The 21,461-nt window shown below is 44.9% G+C and overlaps 1 protein-coding gene across 2 annotated transcripts; it reads right to left on the bottom strand.

Annotated features, from left to right (window-relative positions):
* Positions 1-10,250: 10,250 nt before the first annotated feature.
* LOC119276510 (protein DEHYDRATION-INDUCED 19 homolog 3-like) lies at positions 10,251-13,623 on the bottom strand. Of its 2 annotated transcripts, none has more exons than XM_037557584.1 (5): positions 13,198-13,623; positions 12,914-13,107; positions 11,803-11,880; positions 11,395-11,594; positions 10,251-10,741 (listed from the first exon to the last, which is right to left on the bottom strand). In XM_037557584.1, the coding sequence occupies exons 1-5, from the start codon at positions 13,271-13,273 to the stop codon at positions 10,630-10,632; spliced, it is 660 nt and encodes a 219-aa protein (XP_037413481.1). In that variant the 5' UTR covers positions 13,274-13,623; the 3' UTR covers positions 10,251-10,629. The 2 variants fall into 2 exon arrangements, with proteins under 2 accessions (XP_037413481.1, XP_037413480.1); XM_037557583.1 differs by having other exon boundaries at positions 11,395-11,681; positions 13,198-13,622.
* Between the last annotated feature and the right edge of the window lie 7,838 nt (positions 13,624-21,461).

The raw sequence follows: 21,461 nt of genomic DNA, 5'->3' as shown, positions 1-21,461 counted from the left end.
GGTTGCTTATTATGTCATTGAGTGGTACTTCGGAGGCCACCATGATTGATCACTCTTGAAAGTAGTGACGTAGCTTCCGGGATGCCATGAAGACCGCGTATGCTATTTTTTGTAATGAGGGTACCGGGATTTGCATGGTGTGAGGACAGTAGATACGTAGTATACCGGCTTTTGAAACGGGAATTTGTGTCCGTCCTCTTCTCGTTCAACGACGAGCGCCGCACTCACGACTTGGTGTGTTGCTGATATGTATAATAACATGGGTTCGCCGATGTTCGGTGCGGCCAGGATTGGGTTGCTCGCTAAAAGAGCCTTTATTTCTTCTAGTCCGGCCGTTGCCACGTCCGTCCACTCGAAGTGTTCGGTGTGTCGGAGAAGGCGATAAAGTGGCAATGCTTTTTCTCCTAGTCTGGAGATAAAGCGGCTTAAAGCTGCCACACATCCGGCTAGTTTTTGGACTTGTTTAAGGTTTGTTGGCGTAGCCAACTGTGACAAAAGCTCAGATTTTAGCTGGGTTCGCCTCAATTCCTCTATTGGAAACGATGAAGCCCAGCAGTTTTCCAGCGGGAACACCGAAAACACACTTTTCCGGATTGAGCTTGATATCATATGTACGGAGGTTGTCGAATGTGAGATGCAGATCGTCTATTAACGATTCGACGTGCCTAGTTTTGATGACGACATCATTACGTATGCTTCAACTGTCTTGCCGATCTATTTTTCTATCATGTTTGAATCATGCGTTGGTAGGTGGCTCCGGTGTTTTTTAGTCCGAAGGGCATAGTGTTGAAGCAGAACTGCCCATATGGGGTAATGAATGCTGTTGCGGCTTGGTCGGACTCCTTCTTCTTGATTTGATGGTATCCGGAGTATGCGTCGAGGAAACACAGTGAGTCGTGTCCGGCTGTAGCATCAATAATCTGATCGATGCGAGGGAGGGGAAATGGATCCTTAGGGCAGGCCTTGTTGAGATCTTTCAAATCGACACATAGGCACCGGGATTTATCCTTCTTTGGTACCATCACCAGGTTTGCTAGCCAGTCCGGGTGTTTTATTTCTCTGATGAATCCGGCCTCGAGTAACTTGGCTAGCTCCTCCCCCCATAGCTTGTCGTTTGGGTTCGGAAAAGCGCCGCAGTGTTTGCTTGACTGGTTTATATCCCTTCAATATATTGAGGTTGTGTTCGGCCAGCCTGCGTGGGATCCCTGGCATATCAGAAGGGTGCCAGGCGAATATGTCCCAATTTTCGCGCAGGAACGCTCGTAGTGCGGCGTCAACCGTTGGGTCCAGCTATGCCCCGATGGATGTTGTCTTCTTGGGGTCTGTCGGGTGGAATTGAAATTTGACTATTTCGTCTGTTGGTTTAAAGGAGGTGGATTTGGGTCGCTTGTCCAGGATCACGTCGTCCCTCTCCATCATGGAACAAAGTGCGGTTAATTCTTCGGCCGCTAGGGCTTCAGACAATGCCTCGAGGGCCAGGGTTGCGGTTTTGTTTTCGACGCGGAGTGCTATGTCCGGATCACTTGCAAGAGTGATAATACCATTGGGCCCGGGCATCTTGAGCTTCATGTACCCGTAATGAGGTATAGCTTGGAAGAGTGCAAATGCATCTCGCCCTAATAAGGCGTGATATCCACTGTTGAAAGGGGCCACTTGGAAAGTTATCTCTTTGGACCGATAATTCTCTGGCGTGCCGAATACCACGTCAAGTGTGATTTTTCCTGCGCATCGCGCCTCCTGACTGGGAATGATTGCTCAGAAGGTCGTGCTACTTTACTCAATGCGGCTCCTGTCTATTTCCATTTTGTTGAGAGTTTACTCGTAAATGAGGTTTAGTCCGCTGCCGCCGTCCATGAGCACTTTGGTAAGCCGAAAGCCATCCACGATCGGACTGAGGACCAAGGCGGTAGGTTCCCGGACTATCTTGAATTTTGGTTTGTCACCGGCATTAAAAGTTATGGCCGTGTCATTCTAGGGGTTTATTGTTGCAACTTGGCAGACTTCAGCGAGGCCATGGAGTGCCCATTTGCGCCTATTGTTTGAGGCGAAAGTCTCGAAGACCGTCAATATTCTGAGGTCGTCGTCTTCCACGGGGTGTTGCTCTGTGGTATTTTTGGTGAGGAGATCCTCGCCGCTCTCGGCCACTTGCCAGAGTATCCAACATGCTCTAAGGCTGTGGGTTGGTATGGTATCCGGTGTTGTGTGTATTTTGCATGGCCTGTCAAGCCATCCCTCCAGAATGGTTCCACGCCCCGTAATGGGCTTCGATTTCTTTACTAATGGATCAGGCGACCAACGAGGGTGCATCCTTTTTGCCCGGACGAGGAGTTGGAGGGAAGCCGGTGGTTCCCAAGGAGCTGCCTGAGTTTTCCAGGCGCTTTCCATTGTGCAGTACTTCTGTACTATGGTTTCCAAGTCAGCAAAGTGTGATACACGATGGCGGCTAATGGCATTGAGGATTCCCTCGTCCGTGCAATTATTGCAGAATAATGAGATCGCGTCTTCATCGCGGCAATCTTTGATCTTGTCCTTGACAAGGAGGAATCAGGCCCAAAAGTGGTGGACTGTTTCCTCAGACTGCTGTCGTATGTACATAGATCGCATGTATCTGGGTGGGTGGGTGGTTTTGAATCCGAACCCTGACCCAATTTGGGATCCGAAGTTTGAGAAACTTCTGAGCTTAATAGTTCGGGCTCCGGGATATCAACCGATTTTTCAGGTCCATCGTCCGAATCTAGGTTTGGAGGACGGGGCATGTCTTTCCGTGGACGGGTATTCGGCTCTTTGGGCTCAGAAATCCGAACATAGTTCGTCCTCAATATAGAGGAAGAGTCGTTGTATTGCTCCTCTACTACCGCTATCTGATGGGTGATCGGCGAAGATTTGATTTCTCTCTGATCAGGTTTAAGCCCAATCCGATCATAGTCTGTAGCGACCCCCAAGGCGGCGATGCGATCCAGGAGTTTGTTTAAAGATGACAACTCCGTCGGATCCATCCGTTTGGAGTATTCGGAGTCGACATGGAGGCGATTTTTGATGACCCGAGAAGTCATCGTCGGCTTAACGGCCGAACGAGCGGTCATGGTAAAGCCGCCCAGACAGAGGGTTTGGCCTGAGGCCAGGGCTCCTCCGGAGGTGATATTGTCCTTGATAACAAGGCGAGCCATCAACCCTGTCTTCGACGTCATAGCGGAATTCTCAATGAAAGCACCAATGTCGGTGTCAAAACCGGCGGATCTCGGGTAGGGGGTCCCGAACTGTGCGTCTAAGGTCGATGGTAACAGGAGGCAGGGGACACAAGGTTTACCCAGGTCCGGGCCCTCTCTATGGAGGTAATACCCTACTTCCTGCTTGATTGATCTTTGTGAATATGAGTATTACAAGAGTTGATCTACCACGAGATCGTAATGGCTAAAAACCCTAGAAGTCTAGCCTATATGATTATGATTGTGATTGCCTCTACGGACTCAACCCTCCGGTTTATATAGACACTGGAGGGGACTAGGGTTGTACAAAGTCGGTTATAGAGAAAGTAATCTACATATCCAAACGTCAAGCTTGCCTTCCACGCCAAGGAGAGTCCCATCCGGACACGGGAAGAAGTCTTGTGTCTTGTATCTTCATAGCCCATCAGTCAGGCCCATGTCAACAGTCCGGACGGCCGAGGACCCCTTAATCCAGGACTCCTTCACCTACTTTTTTTGTGTGTTCACATGATTATGCTACTGCAGTAATCATGTTTTATAGCTTTTGTTTCAATAAAGTGCCAAGTAAAGCCTTTGGGATAGTGTGGATGATGGTTGACTTGATTCTGTGCAAAAACGGAAACTTTTACACTCAGTCCAGGAAATTTGAAAATTCGCTGGAACGTGCTTTTGATCTGAATTTTTTACAAAATATTGATATACAAATTGCCTAGATTTTCCTAATTTTTAAGAATTTTTGGAGTTACAGAAGTATGGAAAGTTTCCACATTACTACAGACTGTTCGGTTTTTGACAGCTTCTGTTTTCTATGTGTTGTTTGCTCGTTTTGATGAATCTATGAGTAGTATCGGAGGGTATGAACCATGGATAAGTTGGAATACAGTAGATACAACACCAATATGAATTTATAATGAGTTCACAACAGTACCTAAGTGGTGATTTATTTTCTTATACTAATGGAGCTTACAAGTTTTTTGTTGAGTTTTGTGTTGTGAAGTTTTCAAGTTTTGGGTAAAGATTCGATGGACTATGGAATAAGGAGTGGCAAGAGCCTAAGCTAGGGATGCCCAAGGCACCCCAAGGTAATATTCAAGGACAACCAAGAGCCTAAGCTTGGGGATGCCCCGGATGGCATCCTCTCTTTCGTCTTCGTTCATCGGTAACCTTACTTGAGGCTATATTTTTATTCACCACATGATATGTGTTTTGCTTGGAACATCATTTTATTTTATTTTGTTTTGCTTGTTGTTTGAATACTATCCCAAGGTCTGAAATTCTTAAATGTTAGAGAGTATTTACGTAGTTACATAATTATTTGAGTACTCATTGATCTTCACTTATATCTTTTGGAGTAGTTTGTCATTTGCTCTAGTGCTTCACTTATATCTTTTTAGAGCACGGCGGTGGTTTTATTTTGAAGAAATTGATGAACTCTCATCCTTCACTTATACTATTTTGAGAGTCTTAAACAGCATGGTAATTTTCTTAGGTTATGAATTTGGTCCTAATATTATGGGCATCCAAGAGGGATATAATAAAAACTTTCATATAAAGTGCATTGAATACTATGAGAAGTTTGATTCTTTATGATTGTTTTGAGATATGAAGATAGTGATATTAGAGTCATGCTAGTGGGTAGTTGTGAATTTGAGAGATACTTGTGTTAAAATTTGTGATTCCCGTAGCATCCACGTATGGTGAACCGTTATGTGATGAAGTCGGAGCATGATTTATTTTTTGATTGTCTTCCTTATGAGTAGCAGTCGGGGACGAGCGATGGTCTTTTCCTACCAATCTATCCCCCTCGGAGCATGCCTGTAGTACTTAGTTTTGATAACTAATAGATTTTTGCAATAAGTATGTGAGTTCGTTATGACTAATGTTGAGTCGTTGGATTATATGCACTCTCACCCTTCCACCATTGCTAGCCTCTCTTGTGTCACGCAACTTTCGCCAGTACCATACACCCACCATATACCTTCCTCAAAACAGCCATCATACCTACCAATTATGGCATATCCATAGCCATTCCCAGATATATTGTCATGCAACTTTCTACCGTTCCGTTTATTATGACACGCTTCATCATTGTCATATTGCTTTGCATGATCATGTAGTTGACATAGTATTTGTGGCAAAGCCACCTTTCATAATTCTTTCATACATGTCACTCTTGATTCATTGCAGATCCCGGTACACCGCCGGAGGCATTCACATAGAGTCATATTTTGTTCTAAGCATTGAGTTGTAATTTTTTGAGCTGTAAGTAAATAAAAGTGTGATGATCTTTATTATTAGAGCATTGTCCCATGTGAGGAAAGGATGATGGAGGCTATGATTCCCCCACAAGTCGGGATGAGACTCCGGACGAAAAATAAAGAAAAAAAATGGAAAAATAGAAAAAAGGGGGAAAAGAAAGAAAAAAGAAAAAAAGAAAAAAATGATGAGAGAAAAAGAGAGAAGGGGCAATGTTACTATCCTTTTTCCACACTTGTGCTTCAAAGTAGCACCATGATCTTCATGATAGAGAGTCTCCTATTTTGTCACTTTTATATACTAGTGGGAATTTTTCATTGTAGAACTTGGCTTGTATATTCCAATGATGGGCTTCCCTACTTCTTCGTGAGCAAGCGAGTTGGATGCACACCCACTTAGTTTCTTTCTGAGCTTTCATACACTTATAGCTCTAGTGCGTCTGTTGCATGGCAATCTCCACTCACTCACATTGATATATATTGATGGGCATCTCCACAGCCCATTGATACGCCTAGTTGATGTGAGACTATCTCCCTCTTTTTGTCTTCTCCACAACCACCATATTCTCTTCTACCATAGTGCTATATCCATGGCTCACGCTCATGTATTGCGTGAAAGTTGAAAAAAGTTTGAGAACATCAAAAGTATGAAACAATTGCTTGGCTTGTCATCGGGGTTGTGCATGATTTCAGTATTTTGTGTGATGAAGATGGAGCATAGCCAGACTATATGATTTTGTTGGGATAAGCTTTCTTTGGCCATGTTATTTTGAGAAGACATAATTGCCTTGTTAGTATGCTTGAAGTATTATTGTTTTTATGTCAATATTAAACTTTTGTTTTGAATCTTATGGATCTGAATATTCTTGCCACAATAAAGAAATTTACATTGATAAATAAGTTAGGTAGCATTCCACATCAAAAATTCTGTTTCTATCATTTACCTACTCAAGGACGATCAGGAATTAAGCTTGGGGATGCTTGATACATCTCCAATGCATGCTATTATATTATCCATCTTGGATGTTTTATATGCATTTATATGATATTTTATATGATTTTTGGGACTAACCTATTAACCTAGAGCCCATAGCCAGTTTCTGTTTTTTCCTTGTTTTTGAGTATCGCAAAAAAGGAATATCAAACAGAGTCCAACTAACCTAAAAATTTACGGAGATTATTTTTGGACCAGAAGAAGCCCATGGAGCATCGAAGATGGACCAGAAGAGTCCCAAGGCCACCATGAGGGTGGAGGGCGCGCCTTACCCCCCTGGGCGCGCCCCCTACCTCGTGGCTACGTCGTAGACCCCCCCCCTGACGTGAAACCGATGCAAAAATTCCTATAAATACAGAAAACCCCGAAAAGAAACCTAGATCAGGAGTTCCGCCGCCGCAAGCCTCTGTAGCCACCAAAAACCAATCGGGACCTTGTTTCGGCACCTTGCCGAAGGGGGGATCCATCACCGGTGGCCATCTTCATCATCCTGGCGCTCTCCATGACGAGGAGGGAGTAGTTCACCCTCAGGGTTGAGGGTATGTACCAGTAGCTATGTGTTTGATCTCTCTCTCTCTCTCTCTCTCTCGTGTTCTTGGTTTGACACAATCTTGATGTACCGCGAGCTTTGCTACTATAGTTGGATCTTATGATGCTTCTCCCCCTCTACCTTCTTGTAATGGATTGACTTTTTCTTTTGAAGTTATCTTATCGGATTGAGTCTTTAAGGATTTGAGAACACTTGATGTATGTCTTGCATGTGCTTATTTGTGGTGACAGTGGGATATTCACGTGATCCACTTGATGTATGTTTTGGTGATCAACTTGCGGGTTCTGTGACCTTGTGAACTTATGCATAGGGGTTGGCACACATTTTCGTCTTGAATCTCTGGTAGAAACTATGGGACAGTCTTTGAAGTTCTTTGTGTTGGTTTGAATAGATGAATCTGAGATTGGGTGATGCATATCGTATAATCAAACCCGCGGATACTTGAGGTGACATTGGAGTATCTAGGTGACATTAGTGTTTTGGTTGATGTGTGTCTTAAAGTGTTATTTTAGTACAAACTCTAGGGCTATTTGTGACACTTCTAGGAATAGCCTAATAGATTGATCAGAAAGAATAACTTTGAGGTGGTTTCGTACCCTACAATAATCTCTTCGTTTGTTCTCTGCTATTAGTGACTTTGGAGTGACTCTTTGTTGCATGTTGAGGGATTGTTATATGATCCAATTATGTTATCATTGTTGAGAGAACTTGCACTAGTGAAAGTACGAACCCTAGGCCTTGTTTCGAAGCATTGCAATACCGTTTACGCTCACTTTTGCTACTAGTTACCTTACTGTTTTTATTTTTCAGATTACAAAAACCTATGTGTACCATCCATATTGCACTTGTATCACCACTCGTCGCCGAACTAGTGCACCTATACAATTTACCATTGTATTGGGTGTGTTGGGGACACAAGACACTCTTTGTTATTTGGTTGCAGGGTTGTTTGAGAGAGACCATATTCATCCTACGACTCCCACAAATTGATAAACCTTAGGTCATCCACTTGAGGGAAATTTGCTACTGTCCTACAAACCTCTGCACTTGGAGGCCCAACAACGTCTACAAGAAGAAGATTGCATAGTAGACATCAATGTCCGGGATCTCAACCGGGACTCCGAGCAACATTCGGTTACCTATGCACATATCCCAATACTACTCTAGCATTATCGAACGTTAAGCATGCAGACCCTACGGGTTTGAGAATCATGTTGACATGACCGAGACACCTCTCCGGTCAATAACCAATAGCGGGACCTGGATGCCCATATTGGTTCCTACATATTCCACGAAGATCTTTGTCGGTTGAACCACGATGTCAAGGATTCAGTCAATCCCGTATGCAATTCCCTTTGTCTGACGATATGTTACTTTCCCGAGATTCGATCGTCGATATCTCCATACCTAGTTCAATCTCGTTACCGGCAAGTCTTTTTACTCGTTCCATAATAAAAGATCATGTGACTAACTCATTAGGCACATTGCTTGCAAGCTCTTTACGATGTTGTATTACCGAGAGGGCCCAGAGATATCACTCCGTCACACGGAGCAGCAAATCCCAGTCTCGATCCATGCCAACTCAATAGACACCTTCTACCTGTAGAGCACCTTTATGATCACCCAGTTACGAAGTGATGTTTGGATACACACTAAGCATTCCTCCGGTGTCAGGTAGTTGCATGATCTCATGGTCTAAGAAACAGATACTTGACATGATGAAAGTTGTGCAAATAACTAAATGATCTGATGCTAAGCTTACGGTTGGGTCTTTGTCCATCACATCATTATCCTAATGATGTGATCCCGTTATAAAATGACAACTCATGTGTATGGTTAGGAAACCTTAATCATCTTTGATCAACGAGCTAGTCTAGTAGAGGCATACTAGGTACACGGTGTAGTTTATGCATTCACACATGTATTTAAGTTTCCGGTCAATACAATTCTAGCATGAACAATAAACATTTATCATGAACAGGAAATATGATAATAACCATTTTATTACTGCCTCTAGGGCATATTTCCAATAAGAAGAAGGGGAAGGAAGAAGCGCACTGCCACTATCTGATCTGGTAGCGTCTCTGGCGCCGGCGCTGCCGGCGCTAAATGGAGAGAGGGAGAGAAGGTCGGGGTGAGAGAGACAAAGAGAGCTCGCTTAACGTTTCGCGAGAGGTTTGCTTCCACGATAAGGGCCGCGTGGGTCATTTCCCAGCGATTTCCACGGGGTTTGGGAGGGATTTGGCCTAGACCGGGTCCAACCGAAGACGCATATAAGACAGGCCAGGATCCAACCCTGGCCGAGGCTAAACCAACTTGGATCGGCAGGGTTTTGGCCCAATATTGGCGGGGATTGTTTTAAATGAACAAGGCCTAAGGGTATCTCTCCCACATAGCTACCCTCTGATCCCGGTCTAATTGGTCTAAAGGTTTAGACTCCTGATTAGACAGGCTCTAGCCCTTCTTCATGGACGTCGAAGTGCTGCCAGATTACTATTTTGGAACACGTGGATACCTTGAAGGGGTCGTACACTTTGACTATATATCGGTGGATCGTCTTGGAGAAATTCTCACGGCTGGGAGGTATAACCTAACTGCGGGAATCATCACGCTTCACCAACTTCTTAACTGTTCTCGGTACTCTGCTAGTTGATGAGTTTGATCATTACCGGCCATCTCTATAATGTTCCTGAGTATGATCGTGTAGCATAAAAAAAAATTGTTGCGTAACACGTTCCTCTACAGATGATGTTTCTAATGTTAATTTTCACCACATGGGTGATCCTATCAACCTCCCACAATGAGACGCTGATGAGTTTGAGGTTTTTCTCTAAATGTGTCAGATGCATGGGAAAGCAGAAGCGTATCACTGGTTTTTCTGATTTCCAAGTTGTTTCCTGTAATCGTGTTTGCAATTTGGTGGCTGCCCATGTACTTGACTCCCATGGTGCCCGTATCGCCCAGGGTAGTTGCACAACGCTAACCTGGAAAGAAGGCGACCCATTTCTAGTCGACGCAGAAAACAGGCGACCAAATACATGTTCAGCCAGCGTGGAATTCAAAGTTCAAAGTGACAGGAACAAAGTCAGTCAGCGTTGAAATCCCGTGCCAGTTACCGTTCTCACAGGTCAGTCAGCGTGTAATCCCAAAGCAGTAACCGTTCACACAAAGAGCAACACCGCCACACAACCCCTGGTCCAAAGCACAGCATTTGTGTGCCCCAATGGCTACAAGGACTTGGATTCTGCTTATTGCTTCCACACAGGTGGAGCTTCTGTAATTTCCCATTGCATTGCATTCTATAGTATGTAACAGCTGTGTGATGTTGGTACAGACCAATGTTCCTTAACAATGAAGAGGATGGCACAACAAGTTACAACCAAGGCAAGGAACTGCTGGCCGATAATTCGGTGAAAAAAACGGCAATATGGGACAGCTACCATAAATTAAGGTGTAATGTGTCAAGCCCAAATAAAATCCGCACTTGACTGCGGGTGCACCAGACGCACTTGACTTCGCCCAAGTTAAGATTAACCAACTCAGGGCGGAGTTGCTGCAGTTCTATCCGAATCAGTGTGAAGGAAGCACCCATCTAACAAGGAAAATGCAGGGCCATTCGAGCACTCAGTCGTCTCCAAATAAAGTGGAGAGGACCAGGTCTTGCACAAAGGTCGCCCTGCTTGTGGCTTGTTTCCGCTTTTGTTCCCTTTCCTCACTTGTGAGGGACGAGTCAATACTGCCATGGAAAAATACAATTTAAGTTTGCAGATCGAATGAGGGAAATTGAAGTCGCTAAAAATGGAATAAAGAATGTATATTTGAGGGATTCTATAAAGCTGCTTTGGGGGCACAATACTTGAGCACATATATGACTGAAGTGTAACTACAGAGTTATAGGACAAGGAATCCTTTTGCCTCAAATGGTCCAAATGCACTGTCTCTAAACATCAAAGCTAAACTTATAAGATGTGTGTATTCTCATGATTACGGCTACTCTATATGTTATCCAATAGTTTCTTTTTGGGGGAATAAAGAATATAGTTACTGAAGAAACAGTTTTGGCTATGTGAAACTATTAGACTCGGCTAGCAATAGCTTACTGAAAGAACAAGGAGCAATTCGAAATAAGAGAACTGCTGCTCACAAATGCAGTGAAATTTTCCAATAGCAGGGGAGGAATTATTTCCAGATGCAAAGCCGTGGAATCGGTTCAAACAATAGCTAGGATATTCGGATTTGGATCACAACAGGACTAGATTTGATTTTGAGAATCTATCTTATTTTTGTCGTAAAAAGTGTGTAAATCGTGTGCAGGTAATAGATTTAAAATGATTCCCAGGAATAAAACCGGTAGGATAATTGGCCTGATACCAGGATAATTATATATACCTTGATTCCCAAGGTTGAGGAGGTGCCTCCTTAAGAATTGAAGTATCATCGAGAACCGGAACTGATGATTTCAATGGTTCTTCGGCATCTGATGTTGCAAAACCCAGGCCAAACGATGAAAGCAGTGGATCAGCATAAATATTTGTAGTGGCGGTGGTGGTGTTCCTTGACCTATGACTATGACCGCCTCCTAGAAGCGCCTGCAAATGAGCATCACGTAGATCTCGGCTCAGTAAAGAAAGTGCACGGCGCTCGGGAATAACGAATCTGCGCAACCGGCTGCCATTCTGTAGATGCCAAGAATAAAAAGGGCATCAGAAACCTTACTGACTTGACAGAAACATTGTTTTTAGCCAAGTTATCCATGAGTAATTAGCATACGCATGTACAAGAGAAGGAGAGAGAAACCTTGAACAAGTAACCATGATGCATGGTGATATGATTTAGCATATCTCTTGTAATCTTTTCAGAGCAGATGGGGCAAGGCTGAAATAAGAATGGAAAAATAATTAGGGGAAGATATAAAAAAACAATATGTTTGAACAGTCTGACTGTATGACAAAAACAACATAATATGCTAAATTTAACATAAGTAGCTATTTTAGCTGCCAGGAAGTTTGCAGTTAATCTCTGGAATATTTATTTGGAAATGGACAATCTCTGGAACGTGAGTTTCAGGTAACAGTATCCTTGTGATATGTGCAATGCTTTGGTAGCTTCTTGAGTGTGCACTGCATCCACTTGAACGCGATGGATCAAATATAGCAACTGAATCCATCATCTCATTTTTAATCTCTCCAAAAAAATCAAATCGCCTTGTGCATCCTAACAGGTAGAAAGTGCTGCCATGAACTTTCAAATGTTCAGACTTCAGGCATGTAATTTCTAGAATCCTTTTCCCCTAGCACAAGTAGCTACCAGGTGTGCCGTAGGTGGATTACTACTCTTATGTCTTAACTCAATATTTGGGAATACTTCTATGTCAACTGAGCATAGCTCAACTACTACAATGACAAGCAAATACCAAGGTTATCACACTGCCCTGTATCTAAGAGTAGACCTTCACGTTCAAGTAGAGAACAAAAGAAATTTCAGACCATGGAAGTCTGATAGGTTAGCAATTGACCCGAAACCTTAGGCAAGCTAAATCTACAAACGAGTGAACCTTCTGATTTCTGGGCCAAGATACAAACTTTCGTTCTAGTATCATTTTGTGTGGTCAAGCCCTAAATCCATAAGCCCATCCTGCACAATGGACTGATGAATACCTGACCCTACATCTTGGGTCACCTAGCACTCATTCATGAGAGTGGAGTATAGGAGATTTGGGCAAAACCATAGCGAGCTTGCGATCAATCAAATCAAAATAGGTAGAAGGAGCTAACATTTTGAGTTAATCCGCTGGGTCAACCCCTCAGGCCACAGCATTTTCTACAGCTCCAATCGGAAAAGGAGCAAGATGCGAGTTTTGCAGAGAACATCAAACTATGAGGGTCGGGCACGGTGGCGATTTACTGACCGCGGGGTGTGGCTCGTAGGGGTGGTCCTCCTCGAGGTGGACGCAGAGGGAGCCGAGGTCGTAGTCCTCGTAGCAGTAGGGGCAGGCGACCTCCGGCCATCTGGCCTCCTCCAGCTGCATCTCCATCTCCATGTCCATCTCCCCGTCGTCTTCCATGTCCATGTCCACTTCCTCCATCCCCATCCCCGCCATATCTGCATCCAGTCCAACATGGAATTAATTAAGTAAATCCAGTGAAGGGGGGAGGGCGAAGAGGCAAGGCGAGACGAGAAGGGCGCACGCACCGTCGATGTGGCCGAGCTGCGCGGCGTAGAAGCGCTTGGCGGCGGCGAGGCGCGAGATCCAGTGCTCCGAGTCCATGATTGGGTTCCTCTTCCTTCCTCCTCTTGGTTCCTGTGCTAGACGCGCTTACTGAGCCAGCCGCTTCCTCCGGGCCTCACCTCCGCAGCTACCACCTAGACTTTTCAGGGGATCCGACTCCGTCTCCCTCCGCCGCCGAACTCCGACAGCGAGAACTCAACAAGTGAACCTCTTGATTTCTGAAACGAAGCCTTTTTCTTTGGGGGATTCGCCTGTGGTTGCTTAGCCCAGCAGTGACCTAGCTCCTCAAGGTGGGGTGGATTTTTCAGTTGACGGAGAAGAGGAGGGGGAGGGGGAGACGACGAGGAAGCTTCTTCTTATGAGGGGAGGAAGAGGAAATGGGTGAGAAATCGGGGCGCGGGGCCTTTTCGTGCGGGGTAGTACCGGTCGCCGTCCCGGTCAGCAGCAGCGGCCGGGCCGACAGCTACCCCGTGGCGACGGGTGTAGTGAGGCGATGACGGGTGGGCGCACGGGGCGTCCGGGGCCCGGCCGGCGGTGGATGGGGGTCGCGTGTCCGTGGGCCGTGGCGAGTGCGGGAGGGAAGGAAACCGCGTCGCGTGGTAGGAGTGGTGGTGGCTTCTGGTGGGCTCGCTCGCTCATCACGGGGTAAAAGAGAGAACGGGGAAGGTGTCGCGTTGCGTGGTTGGTTGCGGAGGGTGGAGCCGAGGGGGAGGGATTATTTTTTGGAAATGTTAACGCCCACACGTGTGGGCGTTAGCCAACTCGTCCACACACCTTCATCACCGTCCAGCGTCTTTTGCATGAATCTTGGCATAAAAAGGCTGATTTTGTGTGCCACGTAGGACAACTTGTGTGTGTGGCATGTGGGGGAGTTCGCCCACACGCCTGTTTTCTCTCCGCAGCCAATGTTCGCCAGTCGGGGCGTGCGATGGAACTGCTGTCGCGCCCGCACGCCACGCACCACTCCTGTTCCCCATCTCCCACGATTGCCATTCTCCCACTCTCCCACACCCAAGCTGTCATTTGCCATGTTTTTGAAGGGTACATGGCAACTGCCCTATTTGTGATTGTAAGCATATGGCAACTCTCTTATTACCCGAACATGTTATCGTTGCCACGTCTGTTTTGTAGCATTACATGGCAACTGTCTAGTGTTAGTAGGTGGCAACTCCTAAAGATACCACCGTCACCCACATGCCCGTCTCCTGTCCCACACACCAAAAGCCATCAGTTGCCATGTGTTTTGCAGGATACACGGCAACTGCCCTAGCATGCTTATAAGCAGATGTCAACTCTCTTTTTACCCGCAACATGCTTTTTGCCATGTTTTTTAGTGCTACATGGCAACTGTCCAGTGTTAGTAGGTGACAACTCTTAAAGTTTTCCAAATCATGATAACTGTAGTTGTCCGACATGGCAACAGCTGCAGTTGCCCAAAAATGGCATCCGGCACTTGACCTAAGATGGCAACTGTAGTTGAGCAACCATGGCAACTGTAGTTGTCCGACATGGCAACTGTAGTTCAGCAACATGGCAACTGCAGTTCAGCAACATGGCAACTGAAGAGGGTCCGGACCATGACAATCGCGGCGGGACGCGTGGTTACTGACACGCGGGGCCTGTGGCTCGCAGGCGGGGAGGGACGACGGCCGAGACGGGTCGTGCGGGCCGCGTGCTCGCTCGCCCAGACGTGCTCATGCGGGGCGATCGCGCTGCACCGGACGTGCGGGTTGTAGCTGCGCGCGCCCGGACGCGGTCGTGCGGGCGGATTCCTGTCCATGCCACACGAGGCGTGCGGGCGGGTTCCTGCCCACACCACACGTGTGGCAGTTATCGAGATCCAAGGGAGGATGGGGACGTGGGGCCGCCCGAGCGCGAGCGGGGAAACGAGGAGGAATTTGTGGTGCCGTGTGCTCGTCGCTGCAGTCGTTTCAATCGTCGCCGTCACGCGGAATGCGCACCGTTTCTCTCTAGAACCAGAATGGAAAGCACAGTTGTCAGCAGGCCGGAGCTTTTAATCTAGCAAGATCCCTTGTTCGTTTCTTAAAATGTTTAAATTATACCCAAGTGATAGCCACACTGTGGCACAAAGGAACACCGCCCTGATGTATTTATAACTAAAATTGTCATAAAAAAACCGCAAGAAAAACTCATCGGACCCGGGAAAATTGTCAAAGCATTTGACGATTGACACATTGAAATATAAAAAACTAGTAAATAAAATCTTAGATAAGAAGTGAGTCGGTCTCAAAATAAATGATGTGGATCTAATAGAGTACTACTATATTTTGGACGCCGATATCTGCCATACGTATAGCACGAGAGCCCCGGACCGAACGATTCGTCAGGTTGTATGCGCGAGCCAGCCCGCACAACCTCGTTCGGGCGAACAATAAAACCGCCCACACGTTCGGGCGTCCACCCCACGGCCCGCATACCGGAGCAAGCACCTCCCCACCCCGTGAGCGCGAACGCGTGTGGGTCCCCCTCGAGACAGTCGTTGTCTCGAAAACCTCTAAACCCCCTCTTCGACCTGCAGACCAAAAGCAGTCATCGCACCACCCCCTCCCGATTTAGATCGTCTCCTTCCCCTGCCCCGATCCCCTTCTAACAAGTTGCCATGGCAACCCACTGCAGATCCTAGCCAGATCTAAACGAAAAAGCATCAACGATCCGCTGGTTTAAATCTGGCTAGGATCGTACCCCCTCCCCTTCCTTGTAATTCCTGCCATCAATTGTTTGTACCGTTGCCATCCACAAATCTGGATGTGTACGAAGCTATATCTGACCACTAGGGATGAAATTGCCATGTATGATTTTTTCAAAGATTTTTGGTGCACATCATGTCAAAAACTTGGAGAAGCTACACTCAAACAGTTTCCATGAATTTGAGTTGCTTCCTTGTTACTCGCTCAGTCCCAAAATTCTTGTCTTAGATTTGCCTAGATACGGATGGAAGACAAGAATTTTGGGACGGATGGAGTAGTTGCGAGATCAACAACAAAGGATTAATCAAGGAAAAAAACTAGTTGGAAATGTATGGAAATTGCCTTGAAGGTTTGCACACAATAGCCGTGCGACTTAACAAGTATAGTTGCCACCCCTGGTAGCCACCAAAAAGCTAAAAATTGCCGTCCTGCGGCTCTTATATTTGCCATGCAATTCCAGTGATAATTGCCGCCCCGCGTTGCATATAATGAGCCATGATATTCTAAAAGATTAATTGCCACCCAAGTTGTAGTTCATTTGCCATGTTTGGTAGAAGTAATTTGTCGTGACAAAGGCGACGTAGTTGCTGATTAATGTTGCCATGAAAAGCTTTTGATACTTTCCATCCCCAGTTGGCACTAATAGTTGCCGTCTCACTTGAAGTTAAGCTCTCGGAAAAAAAATCCTACTCATAAAACGAATGGAGCTTGGAGACAGTTCAAATCCTTAGTTATTCGAACCGACACAAGCGCCCGCATGGGATGCGCTAGGCTATGATGAACTCATAAAAACCATGTCTAACTTTCTACAGGGTAAAGAAGAGCAGCCGATAAAAAAATGAATGGAGCTTGGAGACGGTTCTAATTCTTAGTTATTCGGACCGGCACAAGCGCCCGCATGGGATGCGCTAGGCTATGATGAACTCATTTCATCTGGACTGTTGCTTCCCCTACTACAATAATATGCAAACATAGGTACGGACAACTGATACGTCTCCAACGTATATTTTTATTATTATTTCATACTATTATAGTATCAATCATTGATGTTTTATATGCAATTATATATCTTTTTTGGGACTAATCTATTTAACCTAGTGTCCAGCGCCAGTTGCTGTTTTTGGCTTTTCAGAAAATAAATATGAAACAGAGTCAAAACAGAGAAAAAACTTTGGATTGTTTTTTTTGAACCAGAAGGGGCCCTAGAAGGTTCAAGAGAAGACCCAAAGAGTCACGATGGAGTGACAGGCTCGGGAGGCGCCCGGGGGGCGCCCCCAGGCTTGTGGGCCCCTCATGGCACCTCTTGACCTAATTCTGCCTCTATAAATTCTCAAATATTTCCCTGACATCGGAGATCCACCTGAAATACTTATTCCGCCGCCGCAAGTTTCTGTTCTCATGAGATCCCATCTGGAGGCCTCCGTAAGTACTCTGCCGGAGGGGAAATCAACCATGGAGGGGCTCTACATCAACCTTGCTGCCCTTCTGATGATGTGTGGGTAGTTTACCACAGACCTACGGGTCCATAACTAGTAGCTAGATGATTCTTCTCTCTCTTTGATCTTCAATACAATATTCTCCTCGATATTCTTGGAGATCTATTCGTTGTAATGATTTTTTGCGGTGTGTTTGTTGGGATCCGATGAATTATTAGCTTACGATCAGATTATCCATGAATATTATTTGAGTCTTCTTTGAACTCTTTTATGCATGATTGTTATATCTTTGTATTTCTCTCCCATCTATTGATTTGGTTTGGCCAACTAGATTAATTTTTCTTGCAATGGGAGAGGTGCTTTGTGATGGTTTGATCTTGTCGTGCTCAATCCAAGTGATAGAAGGGGACATGACACGTATTTGTATCGTTTCCATTAAGGAGTGGGGTTTAGTCATGCGTGAGTATTCTTTGTCTACATCATGTCATCTTGCTTATGGCGTTATTCCGTTCTTTATGAACTTAATACTCTAGATGCATGCTACATAGCGGTCGATGTGTGGAGTAATAATAGTAGATGCAGGCGGGAGTCGGTCTACTTGTCTCGGACGTGATGCCTGATACGTCTCCTTAATCTATAATTTTTTATTGTTCCATGCCAATATTTATTTCTGTTGGGTGCTTTTATAAAGTTTAGAATCAAAAAATATAGCGGGGGACCTAATTTTTTTTCCAAAAAGGGAAGCGATTGAAAGGTGATGCATTGGAGAAGTAAGGGTCGATCTTGAACACTTGTGTTCATGCTCATGGAAACAATGTAAAATTCTCATGGAAGTTTCTCGTGAAAATAATTGTCCTCTTGTACAAATCCATTGTATTATAAAAATAATGTGCCAAAATTTGCCTTTAGGATTATTAGATTGCTTGTTGTATGTGCGTTGTAAAAACAAAAACATTGGCTTTAGCGTGTGAATTTTAGTTTTTTTACTGGAACATCAAAAGTTTCTTAAATTTTTACACAGTATTGCTATGCAAATTGTTTATTTTTTTCCTAATTTTTCAGAAATTTTGGAGTCCTAGGAGTATGGTTAATGTTCAGATTACTACAAACAGTCCTATTTAAGACATATTATGTTTTTGATGCATTATTTTGCTTGTTTTGATGAAACTATCGATTCTATCAGTGTTATAAGCCATGGAAAAGTTATAATATAGTAGCTATAATGCAAAAAAAATGAATGGGTTTGCAACATTACTTAAAGTAGTGATTTGCATTATTATACTAACGGATCTTACGAAGTTTCTGTTGAGTTTTGTGTGAATGAAGTGATCAAAGATCAAGGAGGTCTCGATATGAGGAGAAGGATGAGAGGCAAGATTTAAAGCTTGGGGATGCCCAAGGCACCCCAAGTAAATATCCAAGGAGACTCAAGCATCTAAGCTTGGGGATGCCCGAAAGGCATCCCATATTTCTTCAACAAGTATCGATATGTTTTCGTCTTCATTTCGTTCACGTGATATGCGTAAATCTTGGAGCATCTTTTGTGTTTAGTTTTCACTTTTGTTTTATGCACCATGCTGGTATGAGATAGTCCATGGTTGATTATAGAACTAGTTGACCCGTTGCGCCAAATGGCGCAGAGACCCGCTGAAGCCATGTTGTCGATGAAAATAGTTTCATTTTGCAGACATTGGTAGTAGAAAGCCTATTTTAGAATCCATGTTCACATTGAAAAGAAAATCCATGGTTTGGATTATTTAGTTGTGGGCAAGCACACACGGTAACAAATTTAACACCCTTTAATAAAAAAGAATGGTAGTTTGTTGTCTACAATGAGATGTACACATACATTTAAGTTTGATAGCACAAAGTCCCATTGAAAACCATGTTGCGGTGAAAATGCCTGCATTTTTTAGTAATCTTTTGTTGAGAAAGCACGCATGTTAAGAATTTAGATCCCCATGTATACTAAAAAGGTACTCCCACTATCCCATAATATAAGAACGTTTTTGACACTCTGCTACTGTTAGAAATGTTCTTATATTTTAGGACGGAGGGAGTACATACCAGTTAAGGAGGCTTTTTTAAGGTGCTTGTATCAATTTTTTGTCTGTATGTTTGAAAAAAGAGGCTATTTCTATGTCACTTAGACACATGTCTATTTTAAAGTAGTCGAATGGTAGTTAGTTTGGTGCACAAAAGCGCCGCTTGGAGAATAATATGAAGCAGCAGGGTATCCAGCGACCTATTATCTCTTCTTCCTCAGCAACTTCGTTCAGTCAGAGCCGAAATCCTAGGCGCTCATGTGTCTCTAAAATTGGTGAGATTTCTCCCACTTTCCTAATACTTCCAGCTGCTTTAATGCATGGATTTGAGTCATATTTATCTGGACTTTATATTTCCTGTCTTCTTTGGGACAATTTTACTCTTTTCCTATCTTTTGTTAGGCACCACATATCTTGATCAACATCTCTTTCCACATAGATGACATGTTGCACCAAATAACACAGAGTCCCATTTAAATTGAAAATATTTGCATTTTTCAGTAACCCTGTGTTTGAGGAAGTGCAGATGTAAGAACTTGGCCTTTTATGTAAAAGTTTAATTGATTGTGCATAGTTAAGCTCACATAAAAGGCAAGATGGAAACAAATAGAGTAGCATTATATCATGTGGCGCAGAGTTCCATTTAAAACCATGAGAGCTTTGAAAATATTTGTATTTGTTAATAACTTTAGGTTTGAGCAAGCGCACAAGGCTTGAACCGTTGACCCATTCCATCAAATGGCGTAAATTCCCACTTAAAATCTGGTGTGTTTTCAAAAGGTTCTTCTTTCTTGATAAAATTAGGTTTTAGCAATCACTTGGGGCCAGTAAGAGCATCATTATGCCTGACATACATACCCTAGGCACGTCATTAGGTAGTATGTGATCCCTAAACTTCAGTACACAGAAACATAGATACAACAAAGCATTTCAAGATTGTCTTAAAAGATGTGCTCATTGATGAGGATACAGACGTGGGGTAGGGTCATGGGCCTGACCTATACATCCTACCCAAGGTCACTACCCTAGAATATAAGAAGTCCAAGAGGCAGCAAAAGACCCCGAGTTGAACATGTCGAGTGCAATCCACTCGACAGTCGTGTCACTCAGGAGTCCTCCTCCCTACTGTCACTCGACCATCCAGAATCACTCGACCTACCAAAGACCAGGAGTCACTCAGCATTACAACGGGCAGGCATTCACTTCATAGTCTTTAAGGTCATTAACAGAACTTAAGGCTGGCGTTACCAGTAACGCCCCCACTTTATGTACATTAAGTCCCTTGTAATGGAGAGCGGTGGGGGTCCTGGCGTACTCTATATAAGCCACCCCCTCCTCTGGCACAAGGGTTCGCACCCCCTGTAACATCACACATATAATCCAATCGACCGCCTCTGGGCACCGAGACGTAGGGTTGTTACTTCCACCGAGAAGGGCCTGAACTCGTAAACCTCCTGCGTACACCTTCACCATAGCTGAGATCTTGCCTCTCCATACCTACCCCCCTTTCTACTGTCAGTCTTAGAACCATGACAGTTGGCGCCCACCGTGGGGCAGGTGTCTTAGCGACTTGTTGGTGAAGTTACAAGTTTTTCCGATCATCATCATCATGGTTTCCGGTGGTGGATTGGCTGAGGGCCGCGAGATCCGTCTCGGCGCGCTCGTTTTCGTCGCCGACGACTCCACGTGCCTTCAAGAAACTCCCCTTGACATTGAGGCGCTCCTCGTCTGAGGGGTGACGCACTTTCGCGCGTGCGTTCACGGCGTTCTTCTCTGGCAGCCGTCGACTCAGTATCAGTCGGCTCCGATGCTGTCTTCCATCCCTGCTGTTTGCCGCCGCAAGCAATCCAGTCGATCGCGGCTTCAGCGGTGGGTGAAACACGTGGTGGCTCGGCGTTCGGCCACCCATCAAGTCGCGGCAATCGAGCCCGATGAAACTCTCCACGGCCTGTTCGATCTGTCGACTGGCTCCGCGGCGACTGCTACGTCTTGAGCTTGCGTTGGTTTTCCCCGAAGAGGAGAGGATGATGCAGCACAG

The sequence above is a fragment of the Triticum dicoccoides genome, chromosome 3B (genome assembly GCF_002162155.2).
Source record: "Triticum dicoccoides isolate Atlit2015 ecotype Zavitan chromosome 3B, WEW_v2.0, whole genome shotgun sequence".
In the NCBI taxonomy this organism is placed as follows: Eukaryota; Viridiplantae; Streptophyta; class Magnoliopsida; order Poales; family Poaceae; genus Triticum; species Triticum dicoccoides.
Note: the sequence above shows the minus strand (reverse complement) of the source record. Positions and strands in the feature narration are given on the sequence as shown.

Coding starts and splice junctions, on each gene's coding strand:
- LOC119276510 (XM_037557583.1), bottom strand. CDS start 13,273: ATGGACTCGGAGCACTGGATCTCGCGCCTCGCCGCCGCCAAGCGCTTC. Junction 11,881..12,913: donor CCTACGAGCCACACCCCGCG/GTCAGTAAATCG, acceptor TTCTTATTTCAG/CCTTGCCCCATCTGCTCTGA. Junction 11,682..11,802: donor ATCATGGTTACTTGTTCAAG/GTTTCTCTCTCC, acceptor TGGCATCTACAG/AATGGCAGCCGGTTGCGCAG.